Raw genomic sequence first — 19,972 nt, 5'->3', positions numbered from 1 at the left:
ATAGAACCTAGCACCAGAGAAGGAAAATCTGAACTGTAAGTTGACCAGCTACTGGAAGCTAGTGTGGGAGAGTAAATGAACAATTCCAAGAGGACCCCCAACACTTTGTGATTCTCACCTGCTGGAACTCCACAGCTTCTCACAGTGAAGATCATATAAAAACCCCCTTGAGGCTTGGTAGGGGGAGGGGAAAATTAACCTTTTTGAAATATGCCAGTGCATTCTGTTCTCAGCAAGGTCTGCCCTCAGGAGAAACTAACCAGAGCCTGAACTACCCGGACTGAACAGACTGGTTCCAAATCGGGAATGGAGTACATCAAGGTTGTATATTGTCACCCTGCTTATTTAACTTATACGCAGAGTACATCATGCAAAATGCCGGGCTGGATGAAGCACAAGCTAGAATCAAGATTGCCGGGAGAAATATCAATAACCTTAGATATGCAGATAATGCCATCATTATGGCAGAAAGCAAAGAAGAATTAAAGAACCTCTTGATGAAAGTGAAAGAAGAGAGTGTTGGCTTAAAATTCAACATTCAGAAAAGTAAGATCATGGCATCCTGTCCCATCACTTCATGGCAAATAGATGGGGAAACAGTGGAAAGAGTGACAGACTTTATTTTGGAGGGCTCCAAAATCACTGCAGACAGTGACTGTAGCCATGAAATTAAAAGACGCTTGCTCCTTGGAAGAAAAGCTATGACAAACCTAGACAGCATATTAAAAAGCTGAGACATTACTTTGCCAGCAAAGGTCCGTCTAGTCAAAGCTATGGTTTTTCCAGTAGTCATGTATGGATGTGAGAATTGGACTATAAAGAAAGCTGAGTGGCAAAGAACTGACACTCTTGAACTGTGGTGTTGAGAAGACTCTTGAGAGTCCCTTGGACTGCAAGGAGATCCAACCAGTGAATCCTAAAGGAACTCTGTCCTCAATATTCATTGGAAGGACTGATGATGAAGCTGAAACTCCAATACTTTGGCCACCTGATGCGAAGAACTGACTCGTTGGAAAAGACCCTGAAGCTGGGAAAGACTGAAGGTGGGAGGAGAAGAGGACAACAGAGGATGAGATGGTTGGATGGCATCACTGACTCAATGGACATGAGTTTGAGTAAGCTCTGGGAGTTGGTGATGGACAGGGAAGCCTGGCGTGCTGCAGTTCATGGTGTTGCAAAGAGTCAGACACAACTGAACTGAATTGAACTACCCAGGCTTTATCAGAGACTAACCGCCTTGGAGGAAGGGAAATAGCCCATCTATTTCCCCACCCACTCAGGCCATCCTAGCCCTCCTAAAGAGGAGAGGTGGAGGTCTGAAAAGCACATGTGAAGGTCACAACCCAGATGCAAAGGTTCAAAAAGATGCAGATCTAAACACAGCTTTAAAGGATGCTTCCCCTCCCTCTATACTTTATAACTGTACCTCTAAAGGCCCACTTCTCATCCAGAATATCATGTCTGGCTTTAAAAAAAAAAATTTTTTTTTTTTTAAATTGCAAGGCATACCAAAAAGCAAAAAAAGAGACAATTTGAAGAAACAGGACAAGAATTAGAACCAGAGTTAGACAGAGCAGAGATGCTGAAAACTGTCAGACCAGAAATTTAGGACAACTCAGATCAGGAGATGCTTATTGCAGATTTCAGGCTTAAATTGAAGACAGTAGGGAAATCCACTAGGCCATTCAAGTTATGACCTAAATCAAATCCCTTATGATTATACAGTGGAGTTGACAAACAGATTCAAGGGATTAGATCTGGCAGACAGAGTGTCTGAAGAACTATGGACAGAGGTTAGTAACACTGTCCAAGAGGCAGTGACCAAAACCATCCCAAAGAAAAAGAAATGCAAGAAGGCCAAGTGGTTGTCTGCAGAGGCTTAACAACTAGCTGAGGAAATAAGAGAAGCAAACAGTAAGGGAGAAAGGGAAAGATATACCCAACTGAATGCAGAGTTCAGAGAACTGCAAGGAGAGGTAAGAAGGCCTTCTTAAGTAAACAACAGAGGAAAACAACAGAATGGGGAGAACTAGAGATCTCTTCAAGAAAACTGAAGATATCAAAGGAACACTTCATACAAGGATGGGCACGATAAAGGACAGAAATGCTAAGAACCTAGCAGAAGAGATTATGAAAAGGTGGCAAGAATACACAGAAGAACTATACAAAAAAGGTCTTAATGACCCAGATAACCACGTTAGTGTGGACACTCACTTAGCACCAGACATCCTGGAGCGTGAAGTCCAAGGGTCTTAGGAAGCATTACTACAAACAAAGTGGAAGTGATGGGATGCCTGCTGAGCTATTTCAAATCCTAATAGATAATGCTGTTGAAATGCTGCACTCAACATGTCAGCAAATTTGGAAAACTCAGCAGTGGCTACAGTACTGAAAAAGGTCAGTTTTTATTCCAACCTCAAAGAAGGACAATGACAAAGAATGATCAAACTTCCACACAATTGCATTCATTTCACATGCTAGCAAGGTAATGCTCAAAATCCTTCAAGTTAGACTTCAGCAGTAGTTGAACCAAGAACTTTCATGTGTACAAGCTGGATTTCTAAGAGGCAGAGCTGCCAGAGATCAAATTGCCACATTCACTGGATCATGGAGAAAATGAAGGACTTTCAGAAAAACATCTACTTCTGTTTCATTGACTATGCTAAAACCTTTGACTGTGTGGATCACAATAAACTATGCAAAATTCTTAAAGAGATGGGGAAAAAAAAAAGAGAGATGGGAATACCAGACCACCTGACCTATCTCCTGAGAAACCTGTATGTAGGTCAAGAAGCAACATTTAGAGCTGAATATAGAACAATGAATTGGTTCAAAATTGGGAAAGGAGTATGACAAGGCTATATATTGTCACCCTGCTTATTTAACTTATATCCAGAGTACATCATGCAAAATGCCAGGCTGGATGAACCAAAAGTTGGAATCAAGACTGCTGCAAGAAATATCAACAACCTCAGATATGCAAATGATACCACTCTAATGGCAGAAAGTGAAGAGGAACTACAGAGCCTCTTAATGAAAGTTAAAAAGGAGAGTGAAAAAGATGGCTTGAAACTCAACATTAAAAAAAAAACTAATATCATGGCATCTGGTCCTATCACTTTATGGCAAATAGAAGGGGGAAAAGTAGAAGTAGTCAGTGACATGTTTTCTTGGATTTCAAAATCACTGCAGACAGTGACGACAGTCTTGAAATTAAAAGACACTTGTTCCCTGGAAGGAAAGCTATGACAAACCCAGACAGCATATTAAAAAGCAGAGACATTGCTCTGCTGACAAAGGTCCATATAGTCAAAGCTATGGTTTTTCCATGTTCGGATGGAAAGTCATGTACAGATATGAGAGATGGAAAATGAAGAAGGCTGAGCACCAAAGAACTAGTGCTTTCAAATTGTGGTGATGGAGGAGACTCTTCAGAGTTCCTTGGACTGCAAGGAGATCAAACCAATCAATCCTTAAGGAACTCAGTCCTGAATATTCATTAGAAGGACTGATGCTGAAACTGAAGCTCCAATACTCTGGCTACCTGATGTAAAGACATGACCCACTGGAAAAGACCCTGATGCTGGGAAATGACGGCAAAAGAAGAGGGCAGCAGAGGATAAGAAGGTTAGATAGCATCAGACTCAATGGACATGAATTTGAGCAGACTCGGGAAGATGGTGGAGGACCCAGGAGCCCGGCTTGGATACAACTTAGCAACTGAACAATAGCAACAACAAATGATTAATATGCTAAGGGTTCTAACAGAGAAAGCAAACAATACGCAAAAACAGATGGGTAATATAAGCAGGGACATGAAAATTATAAGAGAATCAAGAAGAAATGCCAGACATCAAAAGCACTAACAGAAATGAAGAATGCCTTGGATGAACTTAGTAGACTGTATTCATCTGTGGAAGAATCACTGGACTTGAGGATATGCACATTAGAGAAGGAATAAGTCAAGGCAAATTTAAGTCTCTCTTTTTGAAAACAGATATAACAGATAACAGTTTGTTCAAAATAATAGCAACAAAGTATTTCATTATTTATGCATATACATATAAAATAAGTAATTATACATTTATTACACACATACCCATATGCTTGAAAAGAATAACAATGACACTATGGCCAGGAGGGAGGAATTATGAATACTTTGTTATTATAAGGCACTAGCACCACCCGCAAAGTGTTTCAGCGTTATCTGAAAGTAGATTGGACTGGTTGTAAATATTGCAATATCTAAGGTACTCATTTACAAAAGTGAAAAAAGAAGCAAACTGATGTGGTAAGAAAGGAAAGAAATCAGAATTCTGTAAAATGCTCAACTAAAGCTATAAATGACAAAAAATGGAAGACAAGAATAAAAAACAAAGGCAATGAATAGAAAACAGTAACGAGTTTGGCAGATATCAATCTAACTAAATCAATCATCACTTTAAATGGTGTTGGTCTAAATATACCAAATAAAAGACAAATATTTATACAAATTCTAGCAATTTGTATAAGTCAGTCTTCCAAGGCAAAGGAAAACAGAAGCAAAAATAAACAAACGGGACCTAATTAAACTTACAAGCTTTTACACTGCAAAGGAAACTATAAACAGAAAGACAACTGGGAGAAAATACTTGCAAACATCATGATTGATAAGGCTTAATTTCCAAATACATACAAGCAGCTCATACAATTCAACATTTAAAAAAACCCAACCAATTAAAAAATGGGCAGAAGGCCTAAATAGACTTTTCTCCAAAGAAGATATACAGAGTCCAACAAGCATGTGAAAAGATGCTCAACATTGCTAATCATCAAAGAAAAGCATACCAAAAGCACAGTGAGTCAAGAGTCAAGGGGACACATGTACACCTCAGGTTGACTTATCTTGACGTACAGCAGAAATCAACACAACATTGTAAACCAATTATCCTTCGATTAAAAATGAATTTTAACAAAGCACAATGAGGTATCACCTCACACCTGTCAGAATGGCCATCATTAAAAGTCCATAAACAGTAAATGCTGGAGAGGGTATGGAGAAAAGGGAACCTACATATACTGTTGGGAATGTAAACTGGTGCAATCACTACAGAGAAAAGTATGCAGGTTCCTTAAAAAACTAAAAACTGAGTTGCCAGATGATCTTGTAATCCCATCCATGGGTGTGTGTCTGGAGAAAACCATAATTCGAAAAGATACACGCACCCCAGCACGACAGCACTGTTTACAACAGCCAAGACATGGAAGCAATGTAAATGTCCACTGGCAGATGAATGGATAAAGAATATGTGGTCCCATTAAGTTGAAAGGAAACACACACCCCATGTTCAGAGCAGCATCACTCACAGTAGCCAAGATATGGAAGCAATCTAACTAGCCATACACAAATAACAAAGATGTGGTGTGTATACACATACACACACAAACTGGAATATTACTCAACCATAAAAAGAATGAAAATTTGCCATTTGCAACAACATGGATGGATTTATGCTTAGTGAAATTAAGTCAGACATGGAAAGACAAATACTGTATGATATCTCTTATATGTGGAATCTAAAAAAAAATAAAACTAGTGAATTTCACAAAAAAGAAACAGACTCATAGATACAGAGAACAAACTAGTAGTTATCAGTAGGGGGAGGGAAGTGGGGAGGTTCCAAAAAACAGCAATGGATTAATAGGTACAAATTACTATGCATAAAATAAATAACCTACAAGGATATACTGTACAGTACAGGGAATATAAGCAATATTTTAAAATATCTATAAATGAAATATAATCTTTAAAAATTGTGAATCACTATGTTGTACACCTGAAACAAATAATATTATACACTGATTGTACTTCAGTAAAATTTTTATAGCTTAAAAAAAAGCTGAAGTATCTGTATTAATTTCAGATAGAGTAGACTTCAGAACAAGGGAAAATATGAAGGTCAGAAGCATCACACAGTAATAAAGAACCCAATTCTTCAAAAAGACATATGAGACCTTATTGCGTATGTGCTTAACAAGAAAGCATCAAAATATGTCAGGCAAAACTGATAAAACTGCAAGGAGAAATAGATGAGAATACCACTACAGTTAAAGACAGCAACAGCCCTCTACCAAAAATTAACAGATCCAGCGGGCAGAAAATCAGTGTAAGGGTAAAGCTGAATTCAACAGCACCACCTCAAGTGGTCAGAATTGGTATCTACAGATGACTTCATCCAATAGCAGATACTTTCTTCTCAAGCTCAAGTGGAACTGACACTAAGGTAGACTATATAGTTCAGTTCAGTTCAGTTCAGTCGCTCAGTCGTGTCCGACTCTTTGCGACCCCATGAAACGCAGCACGCCAGGCCTCCCTGTCCATCACCAACTCCCGGAGTTTACTCAAACTCATGTCCATCGAGTCGGTGATGCCATCCAGCCATCTCATCCTCTGTCGTCCCCTTCTCCTCCTGCCCCCAATCCCTCCCAGCATCAGGGTCTTTTCTAATGAGTCCAGATAAAACATACCTAAATAAACTTAAAAGTGGAAATTGTACAAAGTACACTATCAGACCACAACGGAATTAAACTAACTTAGTAACAACAAGAGAGCTGGAAAATCCCCAAATACTTGGGAGATTAAGCAACCCACTTCTATATAATACATGGATCAAGAAGAACTATCAACAGAAATTCTGAAATGTTTTTAATCAAATGAAAATAAAAATACAACTTATCAAAATTTATGGGATTCAGTGACGGGCAGTTGACAGCATTAAATGTTTGTATTAGAAGAGAAGAAAAATTTAAATTAATAATATAAGCTTCCACCTTAGAAAACTAGAAAAGAAGAGCAAATTAAAGGTAAAGTAAGCAGACAAAAAGAATTAAATTCAGAGCAAAAATCAATGAAAATGGAAACAGGAAATCATCTGCCACAACTGGGACATGCAATGAAATAACAGGTTCATAATCCGCCAAAGTGCCACAGTCAGAAAAGTCCAGGAAGACTGAGGACTGCTGCAGACCGAGGGAGGCGAGGAGATGCTCCACCTGATGCTGAGCTGCGTCTTCCTTCCCCAGAGGAATCAGTGCGATGACTGGCAAAATTACAGGGGTTATCTGAAAGTCGGACGATCACAATGTAGAAAACGGTAACCTCTGATGTAGATGGCTATACTGTGAATGTTTCTGAAAGTACTCTTATTTCTAGGAAAAACACACTCAAGTACTGGGGAGAGATGGGGCATTCCAGTCGGCAACTTACTCTCATGTGGTTTAGGGTGCAACAAGTTCTCTGTAATGCTCTCCAACTTATCTGGAAGTTTGTGATCATTCTAAAACAAAAGTTTACTGAGAAAATAAAAGAAAACTCCATGAAAACAGACTTTGATTCCTTTTCTGGTGAATCCCTAGAACAGTGTCTGAAGATGTGTGGCTTAGGGGTGTGATAGCTAACCGCTGCAGAACTCAGGACAGGGTCCAGAATGCGTAAGCATGGACAAAGTAAAATAACCACAGGTATTTTAAAACTTAAGGGATAATTGCCAAAATAAGTAGCTAAGAAAAAAAAAAAAAGGTTTACCTCAAGCAAGGAGCCTGGGTGAGAAGAAGCTGGACAAGACAAAATTACTTTCCTTTACAGCCTTTCTGCACTATATGACTGTTTAGCCAAGTGCTAGAAAGCACTGAACTGTGATTTTTGAAAAAGTAAGGAATGGAAAGTTATGACCAACCTAGACAGCATATTAAAAAGCAGAGACATTACTTTGCCAACAAAGGTCCGTCTAGTCAAGGCTATGGTTTTTCCAGTGGTCATGTGTGGATGTGAGAGTTAGAATGTGAGGAAAGCTGAGCGCTGAAGAATTGATGCTTTTCAACTGTGGTGTTGGAGAAGACTCTTGAGAGTCCGTTGGACTGCAAAGAGATCCAACCAGTCCATCCTAAAGGAGATCAGTCCTGGGTGTTCACTGGAAGGACTGATGCTGAAACTGAAACTCCAATACTTTGGCCACCTCATGCTAAGAGTTGACTCTTGGAAAACACCCTGATGCTGGGAGGGATTGGGGGCAGGAGGAGAAGGGGACGACAGAAGATAGAGATGGCTGGATGGCATCACCGGCTCGATGGACATGGGTTTGGGTAAACTCTGGGAGTTGGTGATGGACAGGGAGGCCTGGCGTGCTGCGATTCATGGGGTCGCAAAGAGTTGGACACGACTGAGCGACTGAACTGACTGAACTGAAGGAACTTCAAAGAGAAGTATCAAAATTTAATAAAAAATATAATTGAAATTGAAATAGCTTTTCACAAAAATTAAAAAGGAAAAAAAATCTTTGCCTGATTAGGTAACATCTAATAATTTTGTTTCTACATGATCATCTGGTCACATCTCACATGAGCTTTCTTTTGCTTACCGTCAAACTTTTCCTTTTCAAAAATATGCAGGGTTAATTCCAACACTGACTGTAATAAAGAAAACTAGGAGGGACTTCCCTGGTGGGCCAGTGTCCTCGTCCCTGCAGTGCAGAGGACATGGGGATGATTCCTGATCAGGGAAGTATGATCCCACATGCCGCGAAGCAACTAAGCCCGCGTACCCCAATTACTCAGCGCACGTGCTCCAGAGCCCGTGTGCCGCAACTAGAGTCCCAAGCACCACAAAGCAACACCCCACATGCCCCAACAAAGATCCGACACAGCCAAATAAATAAACAACTATTTTTTAAAAAGAAAGAGTTAGTTGCTCAGTCGTATCCAACTTTTTGCGACTGCATGGACTGTAGCCCACCAGGCTCCTCCGTCCATGGGATTTCCCAGGCAAGAATACCCATTCCCAAGGGAATGGGTTGCCATTCCCTTCTCCAGGGGATCTTCCTGACCCAGAGATTCAACCCAGGTCTCCTGCACTGCAGGCACATTCTTTACCATCTGAGCCACCAGGGAAGCCCCTATACAATGGAAAGCTGTGCAGTGGTTAAACACAACGTAAATGCCTGGTATTTTTCTTGCTTCCATGGAAGCGGAAGAAACAAAAATGGAAATAACATTCCCATCAGTAATGGGCTCCATTCAGCAGGAATTCCTATGACACACGATGCTTCCTATAAGGCACACCAGAATGTGGGTGGGGCCACATGCGCCCAAGTCTGCCACACAAACTTTGCACGCAGAGAGCTCCTCTCACCAACCCAGCAGCAGGGAATGATGTTCCCTGTGCCAGAGGAGGGGGTAGACGGACAGTCTCATGGCAGAGTCCACAGCCTCAAACCATATCACACTGGATGAAACTAACCTAGAGAGAGGTGAAAAACACCACATACACATTTATACAGTAGAATCTTATTTCTTAAGAAATAAGACACACCCTCACACCTGAAAAACTGGGAGAAAAAAGACTGTAAAATTTTAATAAGTAGGTACATCAAAGGTGGTGCTTCCCAGGAGGCGCTAGTGGTAAAGAACCTGCCTGCCAATGCAGGAGACGTGGGTTTGATTCCTGTGTCCAGAAGATTCCCTGGGGTAGGAAATGGCAACCCACTCCAGTACTCTTGCCTGGAGAATCCCATGGACAGAGGAGCCTGACGGGCTACAATCCACAAGGTCGCAAAAGAGTTGGACACGACTGAGCACTTAAAAGTTTTAGTTTACTAGATGTTTACTATGGCTCTATCTGAAGTTCTGATAGGTATACATACACCCAATGTGGGGGTGAGCACAGAGCAGTCACCACAGAGGGTGAGCTGAGCAAGTTTCACCCTCATCCAGTAACTCCAACTCATTCAAGAACTTGGAGATACGGAGTTAAAGATGGGATATATCTGATTTCATAATTGCCTCTTTCTTATTTTTATTCATCCTATTGCTTAAAATAAAAACCAATCAAATCCTTAGGTATATTCTGATGACAAATAATAACCACTGGTCTATGGCTGGGCTGGAACAAATCAGTCCTACACACAAACAAGTGCCTGTTAGGTTCTTTATGTTTCAGCAAAATCCTACAGACTACAAGGCACATTATCTTTGTCAGCAACTACAGCATAAATTGGTTCCATTAAATTAAGGGAAAAAGAGAGACAGAATTACCACAGCCCTTATAAACAACTCTTACAGTCCTAAGATATTTAAGAGTATTATTTTATATTGAAAAGGAACAAGAGAGGAAAACTCACCCAGGATCCTACTGGTTGGCCTGAGGTCACCCGCACCCTGGGGCCACGGATGCTGGAAAGACTCCGCTAGAAAAGTTAAACCACATGACTCTGATAGGAAGAATACATTTCAAGATTAAAGCATGAAATAAAACCCAAAATACAAACGTGAATTTGTTGTAAATCACCTCTGCTGTATGATTTACAGGATACCTAACACGGAGCAGGGGAGCAATGTGAGGGGACTAAGAAACATGGGTGTAGAGGAAATATTTACAGTTGTTTCCATTGTCCATGACAGACTCTTCTCATATTTTCATGCTAATAAATGGCTCTTTTTCAAAATTATAAAAAACACCCTTGTTTTGATAATGTCGTTAAACTACTAACATACAGATTTCTGAAAATATGTGTACTTCCGCTCAGTCACTAAGTCAAGTCAGACTCTCTGCGACCCCATGGACTGTAGCCCACCAGGCTCCTCTGTCAGTGAGATTTTCCAGGAAAGAATACGGGAGGGGTTTGCCCTTTCCTTCTCCTGGGGATATTCCTGACCCAGGGATTGAACCCATATCTCCTGTGTCTCTTAAATGACAGGTGGATTCTTTACCCACCTAGCCACAGAGTGAAAATATAACTCCAAGTTAATAAGAAATTAATAATAACCTTTTTTCCTGCTCTCATAAAAACAAACCACAACAGCTCTCTTAGAACCTCAAAACTCAAACCTAACAAACTCACTAGGATTAAAATTAAAATATTTCAAAAAAATTAAAATATTAAATTCAGAGTCAAAGTCTCTGTCTCCATATGGGGAAAAGTTGATACAACAATTTATATTAATACACTAAGATTTCTATAAATAAGACAGCCTAAGGGAAACATACATTGGTGAAATCCACTCACTTTCCATCCTTTGAGAACCTTTTCCTTGCAAAAACATTGGCCAAAGAGTAAGTGCTGGATTGAGCTTATTGGAAAAGGATGGTGACTTTATATTCAATCTTGGCTTCTCCAAAGAATCAAAGTTTTTATTCTCCATGGGCGACACATAACAAGCGAAGTTCTTTGCAACCAGATCATCGTTAACACAAACCTGTATAAATATTTCATGAATAAGACAGACAGTCACATGACTGTTCATAAAACATGCCGAACTTAACTGAAAATTTTAATCTTCAGAAAAATTATTTTACAGAACAGAATTTGACAGAAATTGATCTCGTGACTTCTGCTTTCGTAATAGTGAACTACACACTTCTGGCCAACCTTCTTGAGAAGAAAAACAGGAGAAAATATTTTTAGATAATACCTTTGGATGGTCATGTATCCAGAATACATAAAGAACTCTCAAAAAACTCAATTAAAAGAAAACAAAACCAATTTTTAAATGGGAAAAACATAGCAATTAAAAGAGTACAGCACCGGCATAAAAACAGACACATAGTTCAATGGAACAGAAAGATAGCCCAAAAATAAACCCAGATATATATGGTCAATAAAATTACTAAAAAGGAGCTAAGAATATATAATGGGGAAATGACAGTCTCTTCAATAAATTGTGCTGGGAAAACTAGACAGCTACACGAATAACAATGAAATTGTGCCATTAACTCACACCATGTACAAACAAACTCAAAATGGATTAAAGACTTGAATATAAGATCTGAAACCATAAAACTCATAGAAGAAAACATAGGTGGTAATAAGCTCCTTGACACTGGTCTTGGTGATAATTTTTGGAGTTTAACACCAAAAGCAAAGGCAACAAAAGTGAAAATAAACCAGCTGAACTCATACATCAAACTAGAAAGCTTCTTCAGAGCAAAAAAAAGCACCAATAAAACAAAAAGATTTTTAGTAAGAAGAAACATCTGTAAGTCACTTATTATCTGATAAGGGGTTAATATCCAAAATACATAAAAACTCATAAATAACAGTAACAAACAAACCCCCAAATAATCCAATTTAAAAATGGGCAGAGGATCTGAATCAACATTTTTCCAAAGAAGACATGCAGATGGTCAACAGGGACAAGAAAAGATGTTCAATATCACTAACCACCAGGGAAATGCAAATCAAAACCATAGTGAGGTATCACTTCACATCTGTCAAAATGGTGACTGTTAAAAAGACAAGAAACACCCAGGGCAGGTGTTTCAAGGATGTGGAGAAAAAGGAACTCTTAGGCACTATTGGTAGGAATGTAAATTGGCACAGTCACTCTGGAAAACAGTACCGTGGTTCCTCTAGAAATTAAAAACAGAATTACTATACAATCCAGCAATTCCACTTCTGGGTATTTATCTGAGGAAAACAAAAACATTAACTTGAAAAGACACATGCATCTCCATGTTCACTGCAATATTATTTACAATAGCCAAAATTATGGAAACAATCTAAGTATTCATCAGTGGATGAATGGATAAAAAAAAATGTGGTGTATATACATATATACACAATGGGATATTATTTGGCCACAAAAAAAGAATGAAATCTTTCCATCTGTGACAACATATACTGACCTTAAGGACATTACGCTAAATGACATAAGTCAGAGAAAGACAAAAGCTACATAATCTCCACTTCTATGTGGAATCTAAATACAAAACAAAACAAGCTCACCGAGAACAGACCGGTGACTGCCAGAGCCGGGGTTGGGAGCCTAGAGGGTGAACGTGGTGAAATGGGAGAAGGGAGTCAGAAAGTAAAAACTTTCAATTATAAAATAAATAAGTCACGGCATATGATGTACAGCATGGTGGCTATAGTTAACAATACTGCACTGCATATTTGAAAGTTGCTAAGAGTAAATCTTGTCATGAGAACAAGAAAAAAACATTCTGTCACTGTGTGGTGATGGATGTTAACTAGACACTGTGCAATGCATATGTACAAGTATTAAGTCATTGTGTTGTACACTTGCAACTAATAGAATGTTGCACATCAATTATACCTCAATTTTAAAAAAGGATAAACAATTTTTAAACAGAGAAAATGAAAAAAAAAGGGTAAAAAATCTGAATACTTCATTAAAGAAATATGAATTGCAAACAGCATATGAAAAGACACTTAAGACTGTTACGTCATTGAATGAGTGAAGTCGCTCAGTGTCCGACTCTTTGCGACCCCATGGACTGTAGCACACCAGGCTCCTCTGTCCATGGGATTTTCCAGGCAAGGGTACTGGAGTGGGTTGCCATTTTCTTCTCCAAGAAGGAAAGTGCATTAGGGAAATGCAAATAAACTACAGTGAGGGATCACTACACACCAATGAGAATGACCATAAAAGTAATGGAGAGGATGTGGAGGAAGTGTAACTCTCATTGCTGATGGGACGGTACAATGGTCACTCTGGAAAACAGTTTGGTAGTCTCTTAACACTTATAAAACTGCCCAAAAATGTGACTCCTGGGTATTTACCCAAGAGAAATGAAAGCACAGCTCCAAGGAAGGCTTGCACATGAGTCACCACAGAAGTTTCACTTGTACTTGCCCCACAGAGGCCACAACTCAGGTGTCCATTAACAAGTGAATGGATAAACACTAGTATATTCAGACAATGGAAGGATGCTGACAATAAAAGGATCAACATGCATGTCTCCTAAAAATTTTGTGCGAAAGAAAACACGTTTAAGAAAGAGAGAGAGAGAGAACACCCTGGACACATCCCTGTGCTTCCTTCCTTTAGGAGCTAGGAAAGAATTGTTGGCCAAATTTTTTTTTTTCTAGCAATTATGACCTCATGCACCCACTGTCAGTTCTCTCCGCTGAGCATGCCTCTGCTCTTTAGCAGCCTGAGGTAAGAGCAAGTGTGAATGATACTCTTTTTCTTGTGTGCATTGTTTTATTAAAACAGCATTTTAATAATAATAAAATACTTTAAAAATACAACTCTTTCACTTACCTTTTCATTTTTTAGAGTTACATAAAGGTAAACCTCAAAAGTATCTTCTTCCACAGCACACAATTTGGCTTCTACCTGGGTAGTTGCTAAATAGCATAAATGAAAACATAAAGAAGATGATATTAAAAGTATGCTTGAGGGACTTTCCTGGGGGTCCAGTGGTTAAGACTCCGCAATTTCACTGCAGGGGGCACATGTCTGAATTCTGGTCGGGACTCTAAGATCCCGCATGCCATGCCTCATGGCCAAAAAAATAAGAATGGGTGAAACAACTATGACTATTTCTCGCCTGTTAGTCTCTGATAACTACTCACGACTACCCAGTGCCACACTGTCCGACAGCTTCCTCCCTCAGAAGGGCTCTGGCAGCAGGCGAGCCAAGGTGAAGGCTCTCCAGGCAGTCAGCCAAATGTCCTCTGTCCCCCCAGCCCCATCCTCCTCTGGCCGCCCTGTGACAGCACCTTGAGCACAGCTCTGGGCTCCTCTTCTTTCCCAGTGATCCCTAAACCCACACGCCCAGCCAGAGTATTCCCGAGTCGTCCCGCCCTCCGAACGCCTGAAGAGCAGCTCCACGTGTGGGTGCCTGTTCAGCGTGTCCCACTTCCCTCACCTCAAGCCTCCGAGGTAGTGCTGGTATCACTTTACAGGTGAGGGGACCAGGCTCTCAGAATGCTGCTCAGAGGTAGCAGAACAGTACTCAACCCAAGCACCCTGCCTCCTCCAAATCTGAGCCTCCCAGGGCCCCTGTGGGCTCACAAGGGCCCGAACGACAAAACCAGAGGCGCCCCCACCTCCCTTTTCTCCAGGAACAATGTCTCTGGCTGCTCCTTCACCCAGACAGCAGGGCAGTGAAGGAGAGGGACCAGGGCCCCAAGAGGCGTCAGGATGCAGCCCAGCCACTGCACACCCACTACTCCTCAGCATGACCCTAGAGGCTGCCCAGTTACTTGGCTCAGACTACCAGGGCTTAGGACAGATGCCACAAAGGAGAGTCTAATTTATGGCCAACGATTTAAACAGAGAGCACGCTAAGCAGGTGCTGAGACATTCTATATATCTTCATTAGCAAGGATGGGGATCACACAGTAAGTACCCACTTACTACCCTTTGCCTGCTAAAAAATAGGCTTTTCATGATTGTTGGTTCGATGAAATGCACATAAGTTATTTTGCAGTGCTGTAGTTTGATACAGACTAAGAGAAAGGCATTATCATCGTGTAAGGGTGCCTCACCCACACAATTCCTTACTGATTTCACTTGTCAATTACTGATGTCCACATCCATCCCTCAAATTCCAAGGGTGCAGAGTCACTGTGATACTTGGAGTGGAAAAAGCTCCATGTGATTTATGAATCCCCTTGAGGAGGGAGGTCAAACACTAAGCACGCACATCTCAAACCCTTTCCCCAACAGAAGGTGAAACACCCTTGGGTGTCAGTTCATAGCAGGCAGCTGTGGTCATGCACTTGCCTCACCTTTCAGGATGTTCTGGAAGTACTGAATAGCTGCACTGTCCCACTTCTTGGCCCGTCTTGAACAGAGAACAAAGGCAATCTCATTAAATAAATGCCAAAGCTAGTCATGCTAACATCACTTTGAAACTTCACACTGGATGTTTCGGACATTACACATGGGACATATGATGCAGGAAATGGGGAGTCTAGCTCTGGCCTGGGGTGATGACCCCAGCTGCACCCCACAGCAGGCTTCTCTCCCACCAACTTCTGAGCTAGTGTAGAGACTCACTGTGAATGGGCCCTTTGTGGGGCTTCCTGTGCTACCGTGCCCACCTCCACGGCATCATCCATCCCAACACCATTGTCCCATTTACTTGCAATATCCGTTTCCCCAGCCAGGGTGCTAACTCCCCGGGACAGGGACCCTGAGTGAGGAACGCTCAGCACAGGCTGGCAGAGTGAGGGCTCCCTACACGTTGGTTAAACCAAAGTTCTAAGAGTGGTCATGGGGAGCCCAGGCCCTGCTGTCTCATGGTATTCCTCACTCTGACGACTCCCTTTCACTGTGTCCCATCTCTCCCCATCATCTTGTCCTTTCCTCTGTGTGATACTGTGATTGACAGTAAGAAATATAAACTTGGTCACTGTCACCGTTTCTGGCACAGAGCTCAGTGATGAGAGTGATAAAAGGTGTCTTTTGTTATGTTAATGAGGCGACCTGTAGAAAGTGCCTAGGTAACAGAGATGAGGGCTGGTTCCAGGGGAACCAAGCTTGTGATTAGAAGGTTGGAACTTTGAATCCCACTCCCTGGACCTTTGGGGAGGGGAGAGATACTGGAGGTTGAATCAACTGTCAAAGGCCAATGATTTAATCAATCATGACTAGGTAATGAAGCCTCCATAAACACTAAAATGGACTAGGTTGGGAGCTTCTGGGCTGGTGAACACTTGGAAATGTGGGGGAACAGGTGTGCCTGGAGGGAAGGCAGCTCCTTTCCCCAGACCTTGCCCCGTGCATCTCTTCCATCTGGCTGCTCCCGAGTTATTTCATTTATACTAAACTGGTGAAAATTAGAGTGCACTGTCTTATTGGCGAATTTACCTTAAGAATGTTTGTTGAAGCTCTTTGCCAAGACATGTACTCCCTTCTACTCTCAGTCTTTCTCCTGGGGGCATATAATTGGCAAACTAGCTGCCCCTAACCGTTCCTCTCTTGCTAGCCAGCTAGGCTGTTGCCAAACAATTCTGCACTGTACATTTCTCGTAAGAAAACAGATACATCTAAACAAAACATATACATGTAGAGATATATACACACACGCATGCACATGTGTACACATGTATCTCTCACACACACCGCCCCATCTCGTGATCTGATCACACTGCAGGTGTTTGTATGGGATGGGTCCCTGCACTGGGCAGTGCTGTGTCAGGGTTATGACTGTGATTTTGCTGTCTTGAACGATCACGACCTGAGGTCCTGGGGGCAGCCCCCCACCCCGCCCTGGCACTCTGTCTTTCCTCCTCCTCCATCACTGTGGCTTTGTGGGGGATAAAGCTGCAGGAAGCAGCACAGTTCTGATTCGGCTTGCATGGCCTGGTGATGTTGCGTTCTAAGTTCTCTCTCAGCTTGGAGGCCGCCTCCATTATCAATGCTTTTGTGAGGTCTGTGGAGACCCTCCCATCTCCATGGCCCCAGCCCTCGTCACCTGTAGTTCCCTTGGGCCGATGAAAATATCACTCTTGCAGCTGCCTTGGGATCCACACCAAAAGATACTAAGCCAGCTGGTAAATTCGCCAATAAGACACTGCACTCTAATTTTCACTAAAAGTTCCATGAATGTGACTAAGCATAAAAGCACCAACAAAGGTCTGCCAGTTCAGAGCCTGAAAAGGTCACAGAGGCTTCCCAGGAAGGAGGGCAGGAGGGAGGAAACAGGGCTGGAGAAGGATGCCTGGACTTTTCGCTAATGCTCCATGATCCGATGTATCCATGTTTCTCTTTGCAGTTAACTTGCCCTTTTTTGTAAAAAGCAAAAAAACAAAAAACAGAGCTCGGGTCTTACTCTAAACCCCCTACACTGCAGCCTCTGGAGATGGCTGCACGGCCAGGGTTGACAGGCTGATTCAGAAGATTCCTCCTGAAGGACAAAGAGACCTTTGAAATCGTTTTAGCACTTCACATAAAGACTTGATTTCACATAAACTTCCTACACTCAATTTAAGACTTTTACTAATGATTCAGCATATATTAGAAGCTTTACTTACACAATTTCAGCACTGTCTTCACAGAAGTTAATGTGCAATGTGACAGGTTTTGTGCAGTACAGTCTGAATTTTTTTGCTCTGTAGGGAAGCTGCATAAAAGTTTCTATGGCAACTCGGATGCTTAACAGTGAAACAGAAACAGTTTCATGATTAAAAAAAAATTATATGTAACACATTTCTTTAAAGTCCACCTATATAATTAACATACTTAACAAAAAATACACAAAATCGGATTCTATTTCTAATACAGCCACCAACAACAGCAAATGCTTGGAGACATTTGCCCAATAAGGTGAAAACTGGTTCTTGGGAGCAGAGGAAAAAAACTTACTTTTCTATGTATAAAGCACAAAAGTGCATGTAGTATATAAATACATACAGTACCTAAAAGATATGCAGTGATCTTTGGCATTAAAATTTCATGGCATGGCGGCAGGGAGGGATTAGAAAAATACTGTCTCCTTAGACTGAGAAACACTGGGTAATTACGAACAAACCTGGAAGCAAATTTTATTTAAGATTTTAAAATTTCAATTTCAACGCATAACCAGAATTACCTTCAAGTTTCTGTAAATAAGCAGATGTTTTCAGAATCCCCATTTGTCAACTCTGCACAAAAGAGCTGATGGACTGCAGTTTGATAAGTAAGTTGTTGCACATTTTTATTTCCATTCTCCTTCATGAAAATGATAGAGCACTTGCACATACAGTTTCGACATCAACATGTTCTCAGGGCCATGTGTGGGCAGCCTGGCCACCTCGTCTCAAACAGCTAAGAGAAAGTGATTGCACTAACCACCCCTCCAGCTTCCTTGCTCTAATCAAACAATTCTCTTGCCAAAAACAGACTAAATTTAAAAACCCAAATGCTAACAGGAAATCTCCCAAGCCATTAATTATCATGTTATTTTTAATAACCAGTATGGCTATAAAGTGAGATGGCTAGATGAGATGGTTGGATGGCATCACCAACTCAATGGACATGAGTTTGAGCAAGCTCTAGGAGTTGGTGCTGGACGCTCAGGGAAGCCCGGTGTGCTGCAGTCCATGGGGGTCGCGAAAAGCTGGACTTGACTGAACGACTGAACTGAACTGAACTGAACTGATGGTTATAAAGGTGCAGAACCATAAGCTGGATAGGCATCACCTTTCCTGTGAACACCTGCCAGCCTCCCATGTGGGAGCAGCCTCCTAGTACAGACTCCCTGTCAGGGCGTCACCTCTCCTGTAGCTGGGACTGTTCTTTCTCTTTCGGAAGAAGAGTCCTCACATTTATTTATTTATTATTTATTAAACTGACATCCACTGACACTGGGGCAGGAACCATGAAAAAATTAGCAAAAACGCCAAGACTGACTTGCTGAGAGTGTTTTCTAGGGAACTGCAATGTGTGGTCCTAGAGTCAGCAAGGATCACTCTGTGACAGTCACACCCTCACTCTGCTAAGTGGGACAACCAGGGACACATGTTCTTACCTCTGTAATCTGAAGCCGTGCCAGAAAGCCATCCCGTGTGTAGTAAAGAGAGGTCTTCCTAAAGGACCCACTCCATCACTTGAGCAGGGGACAGGTCATACCAGGCCAGGCAATGCCTGGCCAAGAGCACCTGTCCTTTCCAGGAAGGATGGTGGAAGGAGGGCTGGAGCCGCCTGCTGACCCCTCATCCCAACCACCTGCTCTTACATTCACTGCTCGTAAAACTGGAACCTGCAATCTGCTCTTCCTGAAGCTAAGAAATTCCAGTTTATGACTTCTCATCCCTTTCTTTGAAAATTAACACTCTCCTTCGAAACTGACATTTGTCCCCCCAGAGAGCATAAAGCAAAATAAATATGTACTTACTTTTTGGATTTCACTGGAACGTATCTAGCAAAATCCACAAGGAAACACTCTGCGAGGTAATGGTCTGCTGAAGACACGATTGACTTAATAACTGCCCTGCACCAGCACTTTAGTTCCTGACAATAAACCACACAAACCTACAAAATAAAAAGAAAACTTCAGTGTTAAATTCTCTAGCCATACTCAGAAAACTATAAGACACTGATAAAAGAAATCAAAGATGACACAAACAGATGGAGAGATATACCACATTCTTGGATTGGAAGAATCAATATTGTGAAAATGACCATACTACCCAAAGCAAACTACAGAGTCAATGCAATCCCTATCAAATTATCAATGGCATTTTTCACAGAATTAGAACAC

At 41.4% G+C, this 19,972-nt stretch overlaps 1 protein-coding gene across 3 annotated transcripts in view; it reads right to left on the bottom strand.

The window, feature by feature from the left end:
- The window catches only part of TDRD12 (tudor domain containing 12), a 76,115-nt gene that overhangs the window by 41,271 nt on the left and 14,872 nt on the right, over window positions 1–19,972 (bottom strand). For 2 of the 3 annotated variants that reach the window (XM_061138941.1, XM_061138943.1), the window contains exons 3-8: window positions 19,607–19,743; window positions 17,766–17,885; window positions 15,516–15,571; window positions 14,041–14,126; window positions 11,040–11,229; window positions 10,155–10,244 (exon numbers count right to left, since the gene is read on the bottom strand). In XM_061138941.1, the coding sequence (XP_060994924.1) occupies window positions 10,155–10,244; window positions 11,040–11,229; window positions 14,041–14,126; window positions 15,516–15,571; window positions 17,766–17,885; window positions 19,607–19,743 (679 nt within the window). The remainder of the gene's footprint in view (window positions 1–10,154; window positions 10,245–11,039; window positions 11,230–14,040; window positions 14,127–15,515; window positions 15,572–17,765; window positions 17,886–19,606; window positions 19,744–19,972) is intronic. The other variant, XM_061138942.1, reaches the window with a different exon arrangement.

The sequence above is a fragment of the Dama dama genome, chromosome 4 (genome assembly GCF_033118175.1).
Source record: "Dama dama isolate Ldn47 chromosome 4, ASM3311817v1, whole genome shotgun sequence".
Taxonomy (NCBI): Eukaryota; Metazoa; Chordata; class Mammalia; order Artiodactyla; family Cervidae; genus Dama; species Dama dama.
Note: the sequence above shows the minus strand (reverse complement) of the source record. Positions and strands in the feature narration are given on the sequence as shown.